The sequence below is a fragment of the Orycteropus afer genome, unplaced genomic scaffold, assembly GCF_000298275.1.
Source record: "Orycteropus afer afer isolate SDZICR_OR568_19922 unplaced genomic scaffold, OryAfe1.0 scaffold00048, whole genome shotgun sequence".
Classification (NCBI taxonomy): Eukaryota; Metazoa; Chordata; class Mammalia; order Tubulidentata; family Orycteropodidae; genus Orycteropus; species Orycteropus afer.
The window spans coordinates 14,946,382-14,969,681 of record NW_006921635.1 but is presented as its reverse complement, the minus strand read 5'-3'; the positions used below and the strand labels follow the sequence as shown (position 1 = coordinate 14,969,681).

At 43.0% G+C, this 23,300-nt stretch overlaps 1 protein-coding gene across 1 annotated transcript in view; it reads left to right on the top strand.

Moving 5' to 3' along the window:
• SPPL3 (signal peptide peptidase like 3) overlaps positions 1-22,350 on the top strand; it is a 47,610-nt gene extending 25,260 nt beyond the window's left edge. Inside the window, exons 4-11 of the mRNA XM_007938228.2 lie at positions 5,638-5,757; positions 6,511-6,589; positions 7,663-7,775; positions 18,431-18,537; positions 18,933-19,096; positions 19,783-19,982; positions 20,967-21,076; positions 22,279-22,350. Coding sequence (XP_007936419.2) covers positions 5,638-5,757; positions 6,511-6,589; positions 7,663-7,775; positions 18,431-18,537; positions 18,933-19,096; positions 19,783-19,982; positions 20,967-21,076; positions 22,279-22,350 — 965 coding nt within the window. The remainder of the gene's footprint in view (positions 1-5,637; positions 5,758-6,510; positions 6,590-7,662; positions 7,776-18,430; positions 18,538-18,932; positions 19,097-19,782; positions 19,983-20,966; positions 21,077-22,278) is intronic.
• Positions 22,351-23,300: the final 950 nt, after the last annotated feature.

The window sequence follows — 23,300 nt, the reverse complement described above, 5'->3', positions numbered from 1 at the left end:
CCTAAAGCAGTTGACTGCTAACCAGAAGGCTGGCGGTTCAAACCCACCAGCCACTCCTCAGCAGGAAGATGGGGCAGTCTACTTCTGTAGTGATACCACCTCAGAAACCCAAGGAGGGGTCACTGTGAGTTGGATCCTACTGGACGGCAGTGAGTTTGGTCTTGGTGTTTTTTGTCAGTGGATCAGAGTAAGCTCTGGAGATCATTGAGACACCCTTGTACAAAGGGAATAAAGGAAAAAGCAAGTCAGGGTTAGCAACAGTGAGTCAAGTTAGTAAGGGACTTTCCTGGATAAAGTGAGTTTGATGCAAAACAGTAAACTTGATTTTATAAGGAGGAAGCCATAGCTGATGGGAAGAACATATAAAAACAGTCATGGAGGGGAGAATGAGCATGGCTTTCACAGCAGGGTAGAGTCAGCAGCCTGACAGTCTAATGTAAGATTGGAGTCCCTGAGTGGTGCAGACTGTTAATGTGCTCAGCTGCTAACTGAAAGGTTGGATGTTGAGATGTTCAAGTCCACCCAGAGGTTCCTCAGAAGAAAGGCCAGGTGATCTACTTCCGAAAAATCAGAAAACTATGGTAAGATGTAGATGGGGTGGGTCCCTTGAGTCAGAGTTGACTAAACAGCAGCTGGTTTGGTTTTTCTGAATACAAGGTTAGATTTACTGATGAAGAGCTTTGGATGTTGTCTCTGGTTCTATACTCCATCAGCCAAACTTGCCCAGTTTTCATCTAGTCTTGTCTTAAATTTATGACACAGATCCTTGTATGGGGTAAAATACCATCCCAGTAACTTACTAGGAACCCAGTAAAAACCCAGTGTCAAATATGGTCTTCAGATAAAATTATTATATAACAGCTTGCCATCTGTCAATGTTTAAAGCCAAATCACTTTGTATCTTTAAAAAACTCATTAAATTCTATTGTACAGACTGTATATAAATGATGTACTTATATCAGATTACAAATCTCTTGGACACTGCATCACATTCAGAAACCTAGGAGAAATCTATAGTCTCTAAGTACAGCGTTGTTGTTTTTGTTGTTGGGTGCCGTCGAGTTTGTTCCAATTCATAGTGACCCTGTATATAACAGATTGAAATATCGCCTGGTCCTGAACCATCCTCACAGTTGTTGCCATATTTAAGCTCATCGTCGGCAGCCACTGTGTCTGTCAGTCCATCTCATTGAGCAAAGAATGGCAGAAAGATGTTTACCTGTGTTTTATTGACTGTGCAAAACCATTCAACTATGTGGATCATAAGAAATTATGGATGACATTGCAAAAAAAAAAGGGAACTCCAGAACACTTAATTGTGCTTATGTGGAATCTGTACATTGAACAAGAGGCAGTTGTTGGAACAGAACAAGGAAATACTGCCTGGTTTAAAATCAAGAAAGGTGTGCGTCAGGGTTATATCCTTTTACCGTACTTACTCTGTCTCTATTCTGAGCAAATAATCTGAGAAGCTGCACTATATGAAGAAGAACATGGCATCAGAATTGAAGAAAGTTTCATTAACAACCTGTGATAACACAAATAACACAACCTTGCTTACTGAAAGTGAAGATGACTTGAAGAGTTTACTGATGAAGATCAGACATTACAGTCTGAATATGGATTATACCTCAACAAAAAGAAAACAAAAACCCTCACAATTGGACCAATAAGCAATATCACAATAAATGGAGAAAAGATGGAAGTTGGCAGGAATTTCATTTTACTTTAATTTCATTTACTTCATTTAACCATGGAAGCAGCAGTCAGGAAATCAGACAACGTGTTTCAGTGGATGAATCTTCTTCAAAAGACCACTTTAAAGAGTTAAAGGCCGAAGATACCATTTCGGTGCACCTAACCCAAGCCCTGGTCTCTTCAGTCACCTCATATGCATGTGAAGGCTGGACAGTGAATAAGGAAGACCGAAGAAGAGTTGATGCCTGTGAATTGTGGTGTTAGTGAAGAATACTGAAAATACCATGGATTCCCAGAAGAGCAACCAAATCTGTCCTGGAGAAAGTGCAGCCAGAATGTTCCTTAGGAGCAGGAATGGCCAGACTTCATCTCACCTACTTTGGTCATGTTGTCAGAAGGGACCAGTCCCTGGAGAAAGAATACCCATGTTTGGTAAAGTAGAGGGTCAGCAAAAAAGGGGAAGACCCTCGATGAGATGGATTGTGAAGATGGTGCAGGACTGGCAGCGTTTCATTCTGTTGTATACAGGGGTCCCAGTGAGTTGGAGGTGACTTGACGCACCTAACGACGACGACAACATTTCACGTAGCATATTGTCCGCAATCACGGACGCTTTCCTTCGTTAATAAAGCTGTGACATGTCTATTTAGTAAATTCTCTTGTGTGTCCTTAAGTAAAACTACTGAAACAACAGTGTCTGATACCTCCTGGTTTAAAAATCCGTGCTCAAAAAAAAATCTGCATTCTGTCTAATATTCTAGAAGGTTCTTTGTGTATTCTGTTTTGCATTTTAATTGCAGACTGAGCTTCTAAAACTTAGATTTATTATAAACAAATACCTGACTTGCTAAGCAGTATTTGTTCTAGCCAGCCATTTTTTCTGTTCATATTTTAAACCACACTATATGTTTTGTTTTACAGAAGGGGATGGTATGAGAAACATTTGTTGATTTTTTAAAAATATTTGCTTCTTATTCTAAACAGATGGCCATTTATTTGGGAAACCATTATTCTCTCTTGTAAAAGGCATCTGATCATCTGTAATTGCCACTAATTCTTTCTTGAAACTATTGCAGAGCACTTAAATTCACAAACTATTTAGGTGAAATTTTAGAGATTTCCTAGAGTTTTGTCTTAGCAATGTCTATAAAGCACTTTAAGATATGCATCTTCCCCTCCCACCCTCACTGGGCCCAGCTACATGGATTTGACCACCATTCATGACAGACCTCTTCTCCACATCATTTGCTTGTTGTAATGTACATCACTTTTCCTAAATTTAATTGCTCTGTTCCTAAGTGAATTATCTGACTTATCTACCTAGCCACTAAGAAGACTTTTGGATTGTTCTACATCCTCCTTTGGTGAGTAGCAACTAGGGTGTTAAAAGCTTGCAAGCTGCCGTCTAGATGCAACAGTTGGTCCAGAGCAAAGAAGAATGAATAAAACCAAAGACATACAGAAACAGTTAGTCCAAGGGACTAGTGGACCATGTGAACCTCAGCCTACATGACCATGAGACCTGAAGAATTAGTTGGTACCCGGCTACCACTGTCAGCCACTCGGAGAGGGGCCAGTGCAGGAGATCCTGGATAGAATGGGAAAACAATGTGAAACAGAACTCACAATCATTAAAAAGAAAAAGAAAAAAAAAGAGAGAGAGAGAGAGAGGACCAGGTTTACTGGTCTGATAGAGCCTGGTGAGACCCCCTGAGACCATAGTTCTTAGTTACCCTTCAGGCCTGGAATTGGCTTCCAGTGAAACAATAAACAGGCATATAGGGTGAACATTTACATCAGGTAGATATACTCCTTAGAACAGTCCATCATGGGAGAACAGAAGGGCAGTGTTTGCACAGGGAGATAGCTCAGGGGCCAGACATGCATAAGAGAGGAGGACACAGGGAAGAGGTAACTACAGGGAGGAGATGGGAAGAGAGCTGTTACATTGTAGGAAATTGCAGTCAGTGTCATGAAATCACTTTATGAACTACTGTATGGAAAATGAATTTGCTTTATAAACTTCCACCCAAATCACAATAAAAATTTAAAAAAGAAAAAAAATCAGCAGTAGCTTTTCAGGAACAAGTATATTTAAATACCCGTTGTTGTTGTTATTTGCCATCGAGTCGGCCCCAACTCCTAGTGACCCCTCCTTGGGTTTCCGAGGCAGTTATCACTACGGAAGTAGGATTGCCCAACCTTCCTTCCGAGGAGTGAACCGCCAGCCTCCTGGTTAGCAGTCAAGTGCCTTAGGCACTATGCTACCAGAGCTCCTTTTAAATACCTAAGAGTGATTTTTAAATGTTGATGATTGCAGCCCTTTGTGCCTAGGTGTTTTCATCCTGGTTGCATGAAGAAAGATTTTTTCCAAGTATTTTTTTTTTTTATAATAGATCATATGAGTATCTCTTTTTGGTTCCTTTTGTGCAGTTTAATTTGGAAGTAGGTAACAGTCAAGACAAAATTAGTTTTTTGCTCTCCTCCTTTACTGACTCTCAAATTTTACTGTTTTCCTTCCCTACCAGATATTCTACTAGTGGTTCTCACCCTTGGACGCACAATAAAATTTTGTAGGGAGTTTTTAGCTGAGCTTGTCTAGGTGGCTGCAGCTCATAGCAACCCCATGCACAGCAGAACAAGACACCTCCAGCCTGCACCGTCCTCCCATTGTTGCTGTGTTTGAGCCCATTGTTGCAGCACTGTGTCAGTCCGTCTAGTTGAGGGGCTGCCCCTTTTCCCTGACCCCTGCAGGGATTGGTCCCTCCTGATACCATGTTCAAAATATGTGAGATGAAGTCTCATCATCCTTGCTTCTTAGGAGCATCCGGGGTGCACTTCTTCTAAGACAGATTTGTTCATTCTTTTGGCAGCCCATGGTGTATTCAGCATTCTTCACCAACATGATAATTCAAAAGCATCAATTCTATTCTGATCTTTATTCATTGTCCAGCTTTCTCGTGCATATGAGGCAATTGGAAATACCTTGGGTCAGGCACATCTTAGTCCTTAAAGTGACATCTTTGCTTTCTAATACTTTCTTTTGCAGCAGATATGCCTGATGTAATGTTGTCTGATATCTTGACTGCTCCTTGAATGGGCATTGATTGTGGATCCAAATAAAAATGCAATCCTTGATGACTTCAGTCTTTTCTCCATTTATCACGATGTCCCTTATTGGTCCAATTGTGAGGATTTTTGTTTTCTTTATGTTGAGGTGTAATCCATACTGCGGCTGAGCCTAACCCCCACAAATTTCAATCTAATTGGTTTCGGGTGGGTCCTGGACATGTCATTTGTAAAGCTGTCCTGGTGATCCTGATGAGCAGCCACAGTTTGAGAACAACTCTGATAAACCCACCTCAGTTCCAAGAGATTCTGTTTTCTCCCATTTATTTCCTACTCTGATACCTTAAAATGTTCCCGTAAAATAGTTTTTCTAATTTGGTGCTCTCCCCCATGCCCCCACCCCCAAGTCAATCCTCAACTATTAGCAACAGTGGAGAAGAATGAATGTGAGTCCATTAAACCCACAGATGATGGGTAATTATTTTAGTCAGTGGGTTTAAACCATCTCTTTTACCAAACCCAAAGACAAGACTACAAATGTGTTCAAAAAGACTAATCTGGATCTTTACTATCATTTAATGTTTTTGATTGTCTTTTTGCACCCTGTCATCCAGATGATAAGCAGAAGGAGGTAGCAGTTCAATTCAACAAGGATTTCTTGAGCACCTACTGGAATGAAGGCACTGTGGGTACCACGTGGAACTTATAATCTCATAGAGGAGGAGAGAGTCGGAGGATCTGGCTACTCCATAGCTTATATACAAATACCTAGATCGGCCAGCAGTTTAATGAGCGAATGTGTGTAAAGCATGTGGGCACAGTGCCTGTTATGCGGTAAGTGGTTAATAGGTCGATTTTTCTCTTTTTCAGGTATCCAAACTATTGACTCTACCCAGGCTCTGTTCCTTCCAATTGGAGCATCTGTCTCTCTTCTAGTAATGTTCTTCTTCTTCGACTCAGTTCAAGTCGTTTTTACGATATGTACAGCAGGTAATGAATTTCTCTGTCTCTCCCTACATACCTAAAAGGAAATGTTTTCACCTGTTCTATCATCATTCAAAAATTAAGATTCATACACCATGCCATTCAAGCTTTCCTTGATAAGTCTGGCTTTTTCATGCCCCCACCCCCAGCTTTGAGCCATTTGAGAAAAGAAAACCTGAGATACATATATCACTTATTCAACCTGCCTGCACAATCTCAGAGCAAGGCCAGGGATTTGGAAATGTGTGTGTTTGATGCCACCAGAGCAGTACTGCTTTGGCTGCAGTCCATTTCTGGTAGGTTACCAGAAGATCTAGTTTGGTAAAGGGGTGGTTGACAACCCCTACCAGTGTCTGTAAATAAGGGATTAATAGCTAATCCAGATAACTCGGCTGTCAGCTCTCTGATCCGTGTCCAGGCTAAGTGATGATGGAAATGTATGAAATATCAACAGAACAATACTTGTTAGGGGACTGTCCCCTGGCCTTCTGTTTCTTCATCTCTTCTTGTTAGATACGAGAGAACCCACGTCTGTTCTCCAGTGCTTGAATGCCGTCTCTTTTTTTTTTTTTTTTAAGAAAAAAAAAAAAAAAGAACTTACCTGTTCAGTGACAGAGGAAGATATTTTTCTTCACTTGTTAATTGTATTCTTGTCAAGAGATGTTATAGAGAGTGATTAAGTTTCTGTAAGTCATGCCATTTTTCTTATAATTGGTTAAAAAAAAAAAAAAAGATTAACCCTGTATTTTCTTTCTCTAGTTCTTGCAACAATAGCTTTTGCTTTTCTTCTTCTCCCAATGTGCCAGTATTTAACAAGACCCTGTTCACCTCAGAACAAGTAAGTCCTCGGGACTTTCCTCTAAATGATGAACTTTTATATGCTTTTATCACATACTTGATCGTATTGTCAGAAGTCTAAATTTCTGGGATTGACTGGAGCATGCAAATGCCAGAAGTCTGGGAAGTGAGATGTTTGAACTTTAAAACTAGATGATAGTGCTTCCTTTTGCCTCTTTCCAGGGCAGAGGAAATAGAAACAAATCTTAGGAAGTCAGAGTCATTGTGATAGGCTTCCTGCTTAGGTTATTAAAGGATGGGCCTTTCTCTTGAGAAGGATGTTTTTCACTCCTTTACTAGTGAGGTATTGGAATATGAGAATAGTGATTGGACACAGATTGCACTAGGAGCTCTGGTGGCGTAATGCCTAAGGCATTTGACTGCTAACCAGAAGGCTGGCAGTTCAAACCCACTAGCCACTGCTCGGAAAGAAGGTTGAGCAATCTACTTCTGTAGAGATGCTGCCTCAGAAACCCAAGGAGGGGTTGCTTTGAGTCAGATCCAAACCAACAGCAGTGAGTTTTGGTTTTTTGTAGGTTTAATCCTAGTGTTCACACCTGAACTCCTAAAGCCACTTCTGCGGGGAAACAAAAGGTTGAACAAATGGAGGTGCTGTACGCTCTTAGGAAGCCAGCCGCTTCTCCAGAATTAGTGAGAACCGAATAGATTCGCCACATTGTAAATATTCATCTTTGTTAAGTCCATTGAATTGTTAAATTTCTTCCTTTTATTTTCCCCATAAGAATAGACTTTCACCCATACTTTACAGAATTTGATATTGTCACTTTAAAATTCTAAACACTCAAGTTTGATCGTTTAGGCTAAGAACCCACTGACATCGAGTCAATACCCACTAATAGCCGCCCTGTATTTGGACCAAGAAGCACCTTGTCAGAGGAGTGAGGAAGTCCAATCCCTCTGAGTTTTGTACAACTTCCTCCAAAGAGGTTTGGGTATCTGGGGTTTCCAGGGATCTAGGTCGTGCCGTCATGAACTCTGGTCATACAGCACCAAAGAGTTTGGTTACCAGGTAAAATCTGCCCACTAATCCAATAAATGTTGTGTGTCTTCCAGAATTTCCTTTGGTTGCTGTGGGCGTTTCACTGCTGCTGAGTTACTGTCATTCTCTCTGTCTGTCATGCTCGTCCTCATCTGGGTTCTCACTGGCCACTGGCTTCTTATGGACGGTGAGTAACTCAACTGATAAACTTCCTTTTGCAAAACCACTGTTTTCTTATAAAACATACAAATGTAAGATAGAGTTATTACTTTTAAAAATGCGTTTTGCTCAAAATAGCAGTGATAAAGAACTGATCAATGCTTGCCAGGTGTTACGAGCTGGGTGAGGTATGATTAAAAGGAAATAATAGCAGGGATTTGGGGGGGGGGTGATATAGCTGATCTGTATCTGTTGTAACTGTTCATTGCTTTTTTAAGTGCACACCATACACCTGTTAAAAGTCAAAGGCAGCTCTTTGAGGCTGCAGATCAAGTTACCCTGTAGACTTACAGACCTTTCCTGGCTCAGAATGGGAAGGCAGAGTCAAACTCACCATGGTCTGTGCAGTAATTCACCTTTGCTGATTTCTGGTAGCACTGGGTTTGATCTCTCATCCTGGCACCTTGCGTTGCATTATAAAACACCTTTTATGATTCCACAATCCTTGAGTGCCCACTGGGTATATAAACATTCTGAAGTGTAATGTATGGAATTTTAAGTGATCATCAAAAGTGCTAAACTTCTCATATCAGTCATTTTTGCTTTTCATATTCGTATGTATTTGTTGACTACTTCACTGCTTCTGGAGGTTGATCAAGATTAAGTTGAGAAAAAGAAATGCATTCAGGGTCACACAACAAGTTGCTTACCTAGCTAAAAGTAGAAGGGTGAATGCCTGTTTTATGCAGATGAGGTATTGTTAAGAGTGATCCAGTGGCAGGTATGTGCATTTGATTGTTCCCAAGATTAACTCCGGATTTCTGCAGAATGATTTGTTAAATAAAAGGAGGAAGTGGGTAGTATGTGAGTTAGCATATGGGTACTTTGAACGACTTTAATAGAATTAATTTCTTTTCAAAAGAGGTATTAGAGTCTATTAAGGAGTTTTGCTCTCGATAGTGATGGGAGCAAAGATAGTAACTATTCGTCTGTATCACTCTCACAGCTATTTTTATGATTCTGTCCCTGAAATCTCATCTAGTCCAGTGGCTCCATGATGAGGAAGCAGCCCCACTGACAGTTCTCCTCTCCTGCTTCTGGGACAAAGCTATTTAGAAGTGTTGGTTAAGTCTCAACCAAACTATTTCAGTCCTTACAAACTAACTGTTTGGATGACCGTTAATTACATGTTCTTAAGAGAGATTGTTTTGTAAGGGTGTCCTTAAATGACAAGTTGAGAGGCCACCCCTATATGTATTGTAGGCTTAAATATATAACGAAGGATATTTAGCTACCTTGAAGTCTCTCAGCCCCCTGTGTGGTCTGAGGTCCCTTAGAATCCCACCACTAACTTTTGGAGGCTTTCCTTTCAGGGCTGTCTTTGTTCATGTGTCCAGACACACGGAATACTGTCCATATTGCAGTACTGCGAGTTTCAAGCTCTTGCTAAGCTGTTGATCAGAGAAAAATAGTTCTCTCAAAACAGCAGATGTTTTCTTTATACTTTCATCTCCCCTGTACCTTACCACTGCACAGGACAGAAACATCTGTATTCTAAAAACACATCACTAGAAAAAGAAAAGGGTGGCACAATGGAAGATGATACTCTGTTGAAGATAAATTGATTTGCACAGCCATCCTAACATGCACTTTAGAACAAGTCAGCAGAATTGTGTTCATTGTACTTCTGTGAAGAGGGGAGTGGGATAGGTTTATTAGACTCACTAGAGAAGAATGACTGGGATAAGCAGCTCTCAGAAAGACATACTAAAGGGTCCGTTTTACTATAGGGTCATCTTCCTCCATACTGTGGAACTGATAGAAAACTGGTTATAAAGAACAGATTTCGTTCTCCCTGTGACCACGATCAGAAATGCATTTGCATTGTGAGATCCCCTTAATAGTTGAAATTTTTTTGGCAATTGTTCAGTGAGGCTCCTGTAACTGACCTTAACAAGTATGCCTTCCAGCATGTTCAATTACTAAATTTCCCAATATCTACTTCAATAAGGATCTTGTCTTCCTACCAGTTGTGCGCTAGTTAAATTATCCTTGTACCAAGTACAGAATTTTCCCTCAGGGGGAAGGGGCAAAAAAAGCCATTGAGATTTTTAATGTTTAATTTCTTGTTTCTCGGATTGGTGTTCGATGTGCTACTTGTGTTCTGCTGTTACGCTAATGTCACCTTCTAGCCATGGTCTGTGCGATGCTGAAATATGTTCTCCTCTGGCATGGAAATTGTCCCTCCACACTTCTCTGCAGAGTCAGAAATCGTTTGTAGGCAAGTGAGATTGGGTGGTAAGGTTTTTAATTAAAGCCTGTCCTTTGAAGTTAATCTAGAGTGAAAACAGGATGATAGATGTGGTTATTTTAGGACAAGTCATGAAGTATATTTTCAGGGTTATACTAAGAAATATTAGTAGTGAGAAGGGACTTCAGGGTTTTTCTTGAACTGAAATCTAGTGCTGGTCTAGCTGTATTCTCATTCAGTTTCATCTGGCAAACCAGCCTTTTGAATGTGGGAAAAGGCTTGAAAGATCTGGTGCGGGTGGTGGTGGTGATGTTAGCTAAAAGCTGATCTTGAGCATATCTCCGTGGTCGGCAAGGGCCACGCCAACACCATCCGACCAGTTCAGGGGCTAGAAGAATCTAGACAGGCATCTAGTCTGGACCCCTCACTCTGTAGCAGTTGTTGCTAACCTGCATGCCTTATTTGCAAAAATAACAGTAACCAAAAGTATCAGAGAAGTTAATTATTGATCTTAGTCACGTCACTATAATTGTCTTCTGCAACAAAGACAGTGAAGCCAGACCAAGCTAAAACGTTCTCTACAAGGGTGACATAATCCATCCATAAGGTCTCAGCAGGGCTAACATGCTAAGATGAGGGCTCCCTAGATAGCTACACCCTGAATGAACTAAGAGCTCTGGCTCTTAGTCTTTCAAAGTGAGAAAAACTTCAGTCACTACATTTCTGACACTACACATTTTCTGTTGTTTTTGCAAATAGTGTCCACATTATACAAGTTGGGGTGGGGCAAACTGTAGCCCCCTCGTGCATTAGTTTCCTGTGTGTGTTATGTGCATGGACATGTTATTTGTGAAAAATACTGTACTTTGCATTTAACCAGAAGCTAAGTTTGTTGCTAACGCTGTGGGGGAGGGGCTCAAGAGTCTCTCAGGCAGCACGGCTCAGGGTAGGATCTCAACTCTCTTCATTTTGCCCTGGAAGAGCCCAGAGATTTCCAGGGGTCATTTGGATGAAAGAATGAAGAAAAAGCGAAGCCAACTAGGGGAATAGTTGAGAGTGTATCTCAGGGACGGATATGGTCCTATTTGGTTGAAGAGTGCTGTCCAACATACTTACATGAAAAACCTTGTCTAAAATGGTCCAAAGAAGTTTCCCCTTCATCCATGGAACTTAGAGTTTAATGGGAAGATTTATTTGGTGGATTAGAAAGAGAGTATTGCTCATCACAATTGAGAAGGAGAGAAGAACTAGATTAAGGGACAAGAAACAAAGGAAGACAGACTCTAAGACAAAGCTCCATTTTGTGCAACTTCATAGGCTGTCTTAAAGATACTAGACTTGATTCATCACAGAGCAGGGAGCCTGTTGACCTTAAGGTAGGAGATGGGGTAAGCTTGTTTGTGACAGTGGTAGTGAAAAGTATGTGGAAAATTTTAAATAAATTTTCTAAAAATTAAGAAGAGTAAGAGGGGGAGAGATACACATCAAAGTAGGGTGTGTGGGGAAGAACAAGCAAGGTCGGTTATAACAATAAAGCCAACATCCTAAAATGCCTGCAAGTTGAAAGACTGTGCCAAGTTGAAAGTGAACGCAGAGTTTGTTGTTTGGAAGATTAGGGATAAAATGACAGTGTCTGGTGTCCTGGAAAATCCTGCTACTGAACAGTTGTCTTTTCCATGTGGAGTTAGCCCAGGTGGAATGAAATTAGCCTCAGATGAATGATAAAACAAGTGGATGCGGAGACCACGTGACCTTTCTCTTGTGCAATACATCAGCCAGTCCTCTCATCTTCCCTTCCCACACACTCCTGCCCATCCTTAGTCTTAGGCTTTTATTTCTTCCTCTTTCCTTGATGCCTTATATTCCATGCTTTTGCTTGCAAGCTCATGAACAGACCTCCTTTTGCTGTCCTTCCACCATCACCTCCAGCCAGTCTTTATGCTTGTTCCTTACCTGTTCTGTGGTCATTAATTCCCAGGCTCTGCCCTGTACGCTTCCTACCCCCTACTGACCATGTACCTCACACCAGTGAGGGTGCTATTTATTGATTCACAGTACGGCCAGACATTTGTTTCTTAAAGATAATGAGAAATCCCCTATCTATATGGCATCAAGTGGACAGCAACTCAAAAGATTAAACAGAAACCTAATGGTGCAGTAAGAGCTCTGGTGGTGTAGTGCCTAAGGCATGTGACTGCTAACCAGAAGGCTAGAGGTTCAAACCCACCAGCCGCTACCTCGGAAGGAAGGTTGGGCAATCTACTTCTGTAGTGATACTGCCTTGGAAACCCAAGGAGGGGTCACTATGAGTCGTATCCGACTTGATGGCAGTGAGTTTGGTTTTTTTGGTTTTAGTGGTGCATTTTTTTTTTTGGTTTTAATGGTGCAGTGGGTTTATGTTAATAGGGAGCAACAATTCAGAAAAGGAAGATGGAAATGCCTCCACGACTCAAAAGGACATCAAAGGACATCCTCAGTGTCACTGAATGTTACATGTAGAAATTGTTGGAATGGTGTACGCTCTGCTGTGTATATATATCCTCAACAACAGAAAGAACAATTTTTAGAAGGGCGAGAAGAATTTAAAGGCAGCTTTAGTATAATATAAAGTCAGGAATTACATGTTACCACATCTCTCCAAATTCACACAGCACGCACCCTCAGTGAACATGTGATAAAAGCAACAATGGGGAAGAACGTGCACGTATGTGTGGTGTTTTTCTAGTTTTACCACTCTTTCCAACTTTTCTCTGTTGTACAGATGGAAATTATTTTATTTTTTGTGTATGCAACAGAATGCATATAGTAGGAAATCATTAAATATTTGTTGAGTTGATGTGGCTAGTGTCTACCAAACTGCTGTCGTTACTCATCTTTGTTATATATATATCGACGGTTTATTATCAATTCTGTTACAGTTATGTATAAATATAATCCTTATACATAAGGTCACCATTGAGTCAGAGCTAACTTGATGGCAATTAACAAGAAGATTAGACATCCAAGTAAATTAGGTCATTTAGGCCATGTGTGAGTCAGGAGTTCAAAGAGAGAAAGACAGTAAATAAAAACACCGGAGTTAATGACATATAGCCTCTAAAGGCTGAAGATTGGATTGAGATGAACAAGGAAATGAATGGAGGTAAGAAAAAGATCTGAGGAGGAGCCCAAGGAGGTTTGGGAATTGCCTAAGAAGCAGTTGCCTGTGAGGTAGGAATAGCCAGGAGAGTGTGGTATCCTGAGAGCTGAGTGAAAAAGTGTCTCCAGAAGAAGGGCACACAGCCCACGGGGTCAGGTAGATAAAATGGACAGAGATCAATGACTCGGTTTAGCAATAAGGAGGGTCCCTGAGGAATAGTTTCAGGAATAATAGGGAGGAAAGAGAATTGCTTGAATTTATCTAAGTTTTAGATAATAACTTTCCATTTATAATTAATATACAGGACAGAGGAAAAAGCCAACCACCGCATTAGGGAAGCACCAGAGAAATCCCTAAGTTAGACATTCTGTAGGACAAATCGCCTTGTCTCAGAAAGTCATTTTAAAAAAGGACTGTACAAAACTGAAAAAAATAATTTAAAGACATACACAGATACACAGGTCCTGGATTAGATACTGGCTTAGATAAACCATCTACAAAAGACATTTTGCAGCCAAACAATAGACAGGCCTGTAACGTGAATAATAACACCAGGGTGTAACGTACTTCTCAGAACAGTCAACCATACGAGACCAAAGGGCAGCGTTAGCCCAAAAACAAGAGGCAGGCGAGATAGGAAAGAAGGATGGATGGAAACAGGGAATCCAGGGACAGAGTGGGAAGAGTGCTGTTACATTGAGGGGCTTGCAGCCCATGTCACAAAACAAAATGTGTATAAATTATTAAATGGAAAATTAATTTACTCTGTAAACTTTCACCCAAACTTCAATAAAAAGTTTTTTTAAAAAGACATTTTAGGGTCTATTGATGAAATTTAATTAAAGGAGATGAAAATTCACTGAAATGAAGACTAGAGGTTGTTGGCTTTGAAAAAAGCAGTGTGCGTAATCTCATTCAGATTAAATACATATCTAGAAAGTTTGGGAAGGTAGTTAACAGTGCTAATCTCTGGGTAATGAAAATGTAATTGTTTTCTAAATTTTGCCTGTCTCTATCATCTAGTTTTCTACAGTGCAAATGCTGCTTTTGTAATAAGTATTAAAAAAATTTAAATGAAATGATAAGATGATGGAAATGGTTAATGTTCTCAGTCAAGACAAAACCAGGGGTAATCTGCAGAATGATCATTGATTGCTCATGTGCAAGTTTAGTTAATGTTTAAAATATAAAAGCAAACCCACAAGGGCCCAGGTACAACCCTGACCTCATCCCACCTGAACTGACATCATCTTGGGAATGGATATGGCTCTCACTAAACACTAACGATTGAAGACCAGAAGAGGTGTGGGATGACATCAAGGATGTATCATATATGAAGAAAGGGAAAGGTTATTTAAAAGATGAGAAAGAAAAGGGCATTTCACTTTTTAAAATAGCAGAATCTTTAGCTTTTATTGAGGACAAGGTGGAGGGACAAGTTGGGGGCAAAGGAGGACACTGAGCCTCTGTTACTGTTGATGGAAAAAACTGGGCACAGATAAGGATGATGGCTGAACAACATGATGAACATAATTAAATTCACTGAACTGTACATATCAAGATTATTGAAATGGCAAATGTTTTATTAGATATATATGCTTAATACAATAAAATAAATAAATAAAAACTGATGCCTGGCTACCACTGTCAACCACCCAGAAAAGGGATTAAAATAGAAGATCCTGGATAGGCTAGGAGGAAAGTGTGGAACAAAACTCAAAATCATAAAAAAGAAGACCGGCTTACTGGTCTGATAGAGACTGATGAAACCCCCAAGACTATGAACTCTGGTCACCCTTCAGGCCTGGAATTGTACCCACTCCTGTGGCTTCAAGCCAAACAACAGACAGACCTACAAGGTGAATAGTTACACCAGATAGGTGTACTCCTTAGAACAGTCACCCATGGGGGATTAGAAGGGTAGCATTTTCACTGGGAAATAGCTCAGAGGGCAGGAGTGCATAGGAGAGAAGGACAACCACAGGGAAGAAAACCACAAGGAAGAAGCGGGAAGCAAGCTGTAAAGTTATGGGAATTATAATTAACGTCATGAACAAAATGTGTATGGATTGCTGTGTGGAAATGAATTTGCTCTGTAAACTCTCACTCAAATCACAGTACCACAAATAACTCAATAAATAAAAGGCAAAGTGGCAGGGTACAAGATCAGCATACAAAAATCAGTTGGAGTCCTCTAAACCAACAAAAAGAACTCTTAAAGGAAATAAGGAAAACAGTACTGTTTATAATACTTCCAAAAAGATGAAATACTTAGGAATGAACCTAACCAGAGATACAAAAGATTTACAGAAAGAAAACTACAGAACACTTCTGCAGGAAATCAAAAGAGACCTACATAAATGGAAGAATATACCATGCTCATGGATAGGAAGACTTAACATTGTGAAAATGTCAGTACTACTCAAAGTAATCTATAGATAAAATGCAATCCCAATCTAGAGTCCATCAGTATTCTTTAAAGAGATGGAAAAACCGATTACCAACTTTATTTGGAAAAGAAAGAGACCTCAGATAAACAAAGCACTACTGTAAAAGAGAAAGTAGAAGGCCTTGTCATACTCCCTGATCTCAAAACCTTCTATGCAGCCACGGTGGTCAGAAGAGCCTGGTACAATGACAGACACATGGACCAGTAGGACAGAATTGAGAATCCAAAGGTAAATTCACCCACCTGTGCATAGCTGATCTTTGACAAAAGGTCAATCTGTTTAACAAGTTGTGCTGGCAAAACTGGATATCCATTTGCAGAAAACTGAAACAAGAGCCATCTCTCTCACCAGATACAAAAACCCAAGATGGATCAGAGACCTCAATGTAAAATCTAAAACTATAAAGATCATCAAAGAAAAAAACAGGCAAACTTAGGGACCCTAACACATGGCATAATTACACTATCAAACATAACAAAAATCACAGAAACAGCAGAAGACGAACTGGACAAGTGGGGCCTCTTAAACAGTTAGGCACGTCATAAAGCTTCACTAAAATTTAGGGTGAAAAGAGAACCTACGAGCGGGGCGGTGGGGCTTGGGCAATGGCATATCAGGCAAAGGACTAATGTTTAAAATGGACAGAAAATCTCAACACCTCAACAGCAAAAGCACAAATAATCCAAATTTTAAAATGGGCAGAGGACATGAACAGATTCTTCACCAAAGAAATAGGCAGTGGACAAACACGTTAACAGCCATTAGCCAATAGAAAGTTGCAAAACAAAACAACGGCCAGATACCAGCTCAGCCCAGCAATAATAGCAAAATTCTCAAAAATAGAAAACCAGTACTGGCAAGGATATGGAGAGACTGGATCCCTCATACATCACTGGTGGGACTGTAAAACGGTGCAACCACCGTGGAAAACAGTATGGCGCTTCCTTAAGAAGTTGAAAATAGAAATACCATTTGGTCTAGTAATTCCAGTACCAAGTACATATCCTAAAGCAGTGAGGGCCAGCACGAGTAGATACATGCACACCCATGTTCATTGTAGCACCATCACGACAGCAAAGAGATGCAGATAACAAAGGCCCCTCAACAAATGAATGGATAACCAAATTGTGGTGCATACACACAGTGGAATACCATGCGTCAGTAAAGAATAATGACGAATTTGTAAAACACCTTATAATGTGGATGAGCTTAGAGAACATTATACCGAGTGAAATAAGTCAGTCATAGAAAAACAAATACTGTATGAGACCATTACTGTAAAAAGTCAGAAGAAAAAAAAAGGTTTACACACAGAGAATCATTCTTTAAGGTCACCAGAGGTGGCTGAGGGAGGGGAGGGTAAATCACTAACTAGATGGTACACACGTGGTGAACGCGAGTGAAGGGAAAGGCAATGTATGTAGTGGGGGGGCATCAGCACAAGACCACTGAGGCGGAGGAAGACACTGAGAGGTGCCAGGAGTTACCGCCGGAGGTGAATCCTGCCACATACACCGCCTGCATTATCAGTGACAGTAAACATTAATTTAAAAATGAAATGGAACAAAGGGATCGGAGACGGCTCAAATACACAGCTCTTTAGAGGACCTTTGCAGTGAACGAGACCAGAACAAGGGGATAGTAGCTAGAAGGGGAATTTTTAGAACAAGAGGGATTTTTCTGTTTTTAAGATAGAAATTGTAGCATATTTATATGTTGATGGGAAAATCTAGGGGAGAGAAGGACTTGCTGCAACGATGCACCCGGGTTAATAGAGATGAGGTCTGGGGGCTAGTTGACTTTAAAGCAAGAAGCCAGGGCAATTTATCCAGTGTGAGGTGGGAAAGGAAGTAAATCAGAGCCAGTGAGTCTGGACAGAGCAGGTCTGTTTCTCACGGCATTTGTTGTTGTTGGTAGACACCACTGAGTCGATTCCAGCTCACGATAACCCCATGTGACAGAGTAGAAAAGCCCCCATAGGGTTTCCTCGCCTGTCATCTTTATGGGAACAGATTGCCAGGTTTTTTCTCCTGCAGAGCCACTGCTTGGGTCCAAACTGCCAACCTTTCTGTTAGCAGCCAAGCACTTAACCTTTGAGCCACCAGAGCTCCATTTACGATATTTAAAAACCAACTCACTGCCATCGAGTCGATCCTGAATCACAGCGACCCCTCCTTGGGTTTCCGAGGCAGTATCTCTACAGAAGTAGGTTGCCCCATCTTCCTTCCAAGGAGTGGCTGGTGGGTTTGAACCGCCACTCTTCTGGTTAGTAGTCAAATGCCTTAGGCACTACACCACCAGAGATACTGCTAAGTGAGAGAGGAGTTGGGACTTACTCTTCTACCAGGTTCTTTCTCTTCTTGATAAGCTAGAGGTTTGTGGTTCAGAGTAGGGACTCTCCTGTGTCTTAGACAGTTGAACACTCTAGCATGAGAAAAGGAATTTTCCCAAATATCAACATGGTCTGCAGTTACAGTCATAAAACCTCTTGCCGCCGAGTTGCTTCTGCCTTACAGCGGCCCCATGGGTTAGAGAGTAGAACTCCCCCAGGGTCCTACGGGCTGTAATCTTTACAGCAGATGGCCAGGCCTGCCTTCTGCAGCATCTCTGGGTGGGTGTGAACTGCCAGCCTTTAGGTTAGTAGTTGAGTACAAATCATCTGTATCATCCAAGTACCTAAAGGTGCATTGGTGGGGTATCCACATCTTCAGTTGCAGCTTAGGGCTGCCTGATTTTTGCGGAAACTTGCAAACTCTGTTGGGTTTCTAAGCGGAATGGCTTATGGAAGGAGGATGAGTCCTTACTGCACGCACTGACTGCTGCCTTTGCTGTCCACTCCCCAGCTCTGGCCATGGGCCTCTGCGTTGCCATGATCGCCTTCGTCCGCCTGCCGAGCCTCAAGGTCTCCTGCCTGCTTCTCTCAGGGCTTCTAATCTATGACGTCTTTTGGGTGAGTGTATGTTTCCTGGAAGCCCCTTGTTAACCCTAAGTGTCCAGAGTCTGGCCTGCAGAACTGCTCTGAGACCCCTCTCCCACCCGAGGTGTGCATGCTAAGTGAGGCGGCAGCTGTCCGAGCCTTTTTGTTTGTTGAGGTGCACTACAGCAGGTGGGTGGGGTTAACAGCGGTCAAGGCTGGGGGTGGGGAGCACACCCGGTTACACAGTAGAGGGTCATCCCTGGGGGTGGGGAGCAGGGCAGGACTCCGCAGTACACACGAGGACAGCCAACGCTGTCCTCCTCGACACACGCCGTCAGGAGCATGGGTGTCATGGGTTCTAGACTGCTCTGAAGAACAGGCGGGGTGCTTCCAGTGCCCTCTGTAAAGGTCGCTCTCCGTCTCGGCAGGTGTTTTTCTCAGCCTACATCTTCAATAGCAACGTCATGGTGAAGGTGGCCACACAGCCGGCTGACAATCCCCTTGACGTGCTCTCCCGGAAGCTGCACCTGGGACCCAACGTGGGGCGTGATGTTCCTCGCCTTTCTCTGCCTGGGAAACTGGTCTTCCCAAGGTAGGAGCGGCATCCTTCAGTTTGGGAAGGTGGCACACTGCTGCCTGGGCCTGCCAGTCCCCTACCCTGATCAGTCTGTTAGGTCATCAGCTTTTTCAGCCTAAATTAGAAAGGGGTTGTGAGTTGAGTCACCATTTCCATTTTATAAATGAGGAAAAGACATGCAGAGGTGTATCACTAAGTGATACTCGTTTATGAGTAAGATTATTATTGACTCATCTTACCAAATGACCATATGTTAAGTGCCATTATTTTAAAGTTGGCTGGAGGGAATTAGCAGGGGAATCTGGATCTTTTTCACTTCTAAGACACACGTGACAGTAAGTTCTAGCACTGCCGTTACACGGTTCTGGTGGTGGGATCTTGACAGGTTGGATGCTGCTTTGGTCTGCCACATCTAGCAGTGGTCATTTGAAGTCTCAGCAGCGAGTGAAGTGCTTGGCGGTACCCACACACATGGCATCAGCAGTCAGTCACAAACCAGGTGCTCTGCCAAAGCCCTGCAGGGCCAGAAGACCTCTGTTGCCAGACTGAGGCAGACTCTTAAAACCCAGTGTTGTTCAGTCCACAGCATTGTCTTCGACCACTCATGGCAGTTCTGACTTCTTAAAAAGCTGGTGGACCTTGCTCAGAACTACTGAAATTCCTTGCAGTGTGTGCATCCTGACGCATGTCACTCCTTGCAGCTCCACAGGCAGTCACTTCTCTATGCTGGGCATCGGGGACATCGTGATGCCTGGGCTCCTGCTGTGCTTTGTCCTGCGTTATGATAACTACAAAAAACAAGCCAGCGGTGACTCCTGTGGGGCCTCTGGACCCGCCAACATCTCTGGGCGCATGCAGAAGGTCTCCTACTTCCACTGCACCCTCATTGGATACTTTGTAGGTAAGAGCGAACCAGAGACTGCAGACGGTCCCCTCACCGCTTAGAATCACATCAGCTCTCCCACTGCAGACGCCCGCGGAAGGAGAGCAGTGACTCTGGTTGCTGTTACGGACGGCCGGAAGGACACCCTGAGCCCGTGGGATGACAGAGCTCTCTCCTGCATAGCCCAGTGCCCTGTCCAGCAGTACAGCAGAGTGACAGTTGTAGGAAAAGCAAGGACAGCCCTCAAAAGCCAAGAACAGATTTGTACAGTGATCACGGGTCAGGTGGTGACAGCTTGAGTTTAATGAATGCCATGTTTATTTCCTGCTTTACTAAACAGATAACACCTTCATTGGTTCTAATACTTTTGTCACTTCTGACCTAGAGCTCCCATTTTTCTGTAGTCAGCTCCCTTGCAGGCAGACAGGAAGAGACTTATCTGCAGTGCTTCACAGATCACGTGAGCAGTTGGTTAAGGTACAGGGCTCTGCACATGCAGTGGGCACGCGAGAGCGAGAGAAGGAGCCCTCTCCTCCCGCAGGGCCTCCTACTGACCTTCAGGCTCACGACTCCATTCCAGTGCCGCAACTCTGAGGGGCAAGTGCTGATTCCCCATTAGATGAGGCGGCGGCTGAGGCTCAGGGAGGTGAAACGCTTGAAGCGAGGTCACACAGCCATTGTAAGTAGCAGAGTCAGAACTTGAACCCAGGTCTCCTCCAAGCCCAGCATCACATAGCACAGTAAACACGAGAACCAGGAACATTCTGGGCTGATGAGGTGAAGTGAGGGTTTGAACCGCTGGACCTGAGCAAGTGGGGACTTAGCTAGTCACAGGTCCTGGGAGGTCAAAGTGTTTTTAAAGCTGTGCTGTTCCATATTCCATTTGTACTGGAATTTGCCATGTTAAATCCATGTAATCTTAAGACTGCCAAGAAGCAGCCAGGGGACAGGGGTTCCCCTGTTCCAGGGCTGGCCCTCAAATTACTCCTGTCTCTCCCCCAGGTCTGCTGACTGCCACTGTGGCCTCTCGCATTCATCGGGCAGCCCAGCCCGCCCTGCTCTACTTGGTACCGTTCACCTTATTGCCACTGCTCACAATGGCCTATTTAAAGGTGAGAAGCAGTTGTGGACCTGTGTGGACCTGGGGAGTTAGCACGTTGGCGTTGACCTGTGCTTGGATATGTGTTCTTGCTGCCGGGGGTGGGCCCATAAGTGCCTGAGTGCTTGATCTGGACCATGTGTATCTGTTTTCTAATCTGGCATTGGCAGTCCCTTCCAGATTCTGGAAGCCACGGGCAGAAAACTGTACTGAATTAGATCACTGTACCACCTGGTCACGGATTAATTAACTGAAATTCAAAGAGCCCAGCTGTGGAAGCCTCCTGTTTCTCTTAAAAGCAGCACTCTGTTGCCAGCTAACAGTGTTTCAGTAGTTTGCATGGAAGTTTGAAGTTAATTATGAAAGACTTAATAGTGGGGAGGCAATGAATGATAACAACTGGATTTGGACAGAGCATTGTCTTACCAAAAAAAAAACTTCACTAACATTGAGTCAATTCTGACTCAGCGACCCCCGTTAGGTTTCCAGAGCAGTAAGTCTTTACAGAAGTAGATCACCCCATCTTCTTTCCATGGAGCGGCTGGTGGGTTTGAACCACCAACCTTCTGGTTAGCAGTCAAACGCCTTAGGCACTATACCACCAGAGCTCCTTACTGTCTTCCTTAGAAGATTTGATTATCATCCCTGCTTTTACGGATGAGTAAACAGACACAGGCTAATGACTTTGCCTACCTCCTGAGACTCAGTGATAGACCTTACCTAAGGATGACCAAAGCTCAGTGCCATCGAGTCGAGTCCAACTCACAGCACCCCTGTGGGACAGGGTACAACTGCCCCATAGCGTTTCCAAGGCCGTAATTTTTATAGAAGTAGACTGAGCACTTAACCACTGTGCCACCAGCGTTCCTTACATAAGGATAAACCAAAAAACCAAACTCACTGACTCACTGCCATCGAACCATATCTGACTCAGTGACCCCTCCTTGGGTTTCCGAGGCAGTATCACTGTGGAAGTAGATTACCCCGCCTTCCTTCCGAGGAGTGGCTGGTGGGTTTGAACCGCCAGCCTTCTGGTGAGCAGTCAAGAGTTGGTAAAAGCCCCTTCTTGGTCAGGCATGTCTTAGGCTGCTTTTCTGTGAGTGAAATGTGAACGCCCTTTGATCGTCCACACAAGCAACCTGAGAATCAGAAAGAATTTGCAGAGTGCCTCACGTTTAACCCTGTAACTTAGGTGAGAACTCTCTTCTCTCCCAGGGTGACCTACGGCGGATGTGGTCTGAGCCGTTCCACTCCAAGTCCAGCAGCTCGCGGTTCCTGGAAGTATGATGGAGCACAAAGAAAGAGACCGGAGTGGCCGCCTTGGTCCTTTTCTCTCAGCGAGTGGTGTTTCATCTTAGAGCTGGCCTGGTACTGAGAGCTGTACCTGTTTAAGGAACCGACGTGTGACTGGATTTTACAGTGTGAGAGGGCGTGTTTGAAGGACAGGTGCTGGAGCCCTGTTGGCGCCTTCTCTCCTCGCGGCTGTGGAGGTGGAGCCCCTTCCTGCCGCGACGGGCCCCTCCCCACGCGCCTTCCTCCAGCGCTCCTTCTTCCTGTTTTTATGGATCTGCACCAGACTGTTACCTTGCGGGGGAGACAGAGATGTGACTATTTAAAAACTGAGAATGGCAAGGAGTCGTTCTAAAACTTTTGAACACTAAAAGGCTGAAAACAATTAGCAAACTGGAGTTCCTTCCACAAACCCTCATGAACTTTGGGACCAGTTTCCTCGGGCCTGTCTCTGAGAGCTGAACCAGAAGCTCTTCTGTCCTTATGCTCTTCTTTCCTTTTTTTGGATTTATTAAATATTTTCTGTGGTGTGAAGCGACTTATTAAATCCACAGACATTGAGTGACTTCTTACAACATACACTAAGAATTTGTTGTAATGAGCTCACGTCCGCCCAGATGGCGTGTTGGCAGTGAACAAGGGCACGGTTTTTATACATACTTAGACACACATACACACACACATACACGTACAGATACATATGAAGAAACAAAAGTTAAAACCCACTAAAAGATCATGCTGTGTAGCAGACGGGGGCTTGCTGTAATTTTTAGCATGTAGAGCAGTTCACTCTGGCTTCCTTGTATATGGATAAGCTGCCATCCTCCCCTCACAACCGGACCTGCAGTTACGAACCAGTGTGGTATTTGTACTGAATACTCATGGACTTCAGGGGACTCTTCTTGGTTTGGATCAGTGTAGCAAGTTAGGGACGAACACGTACAAAC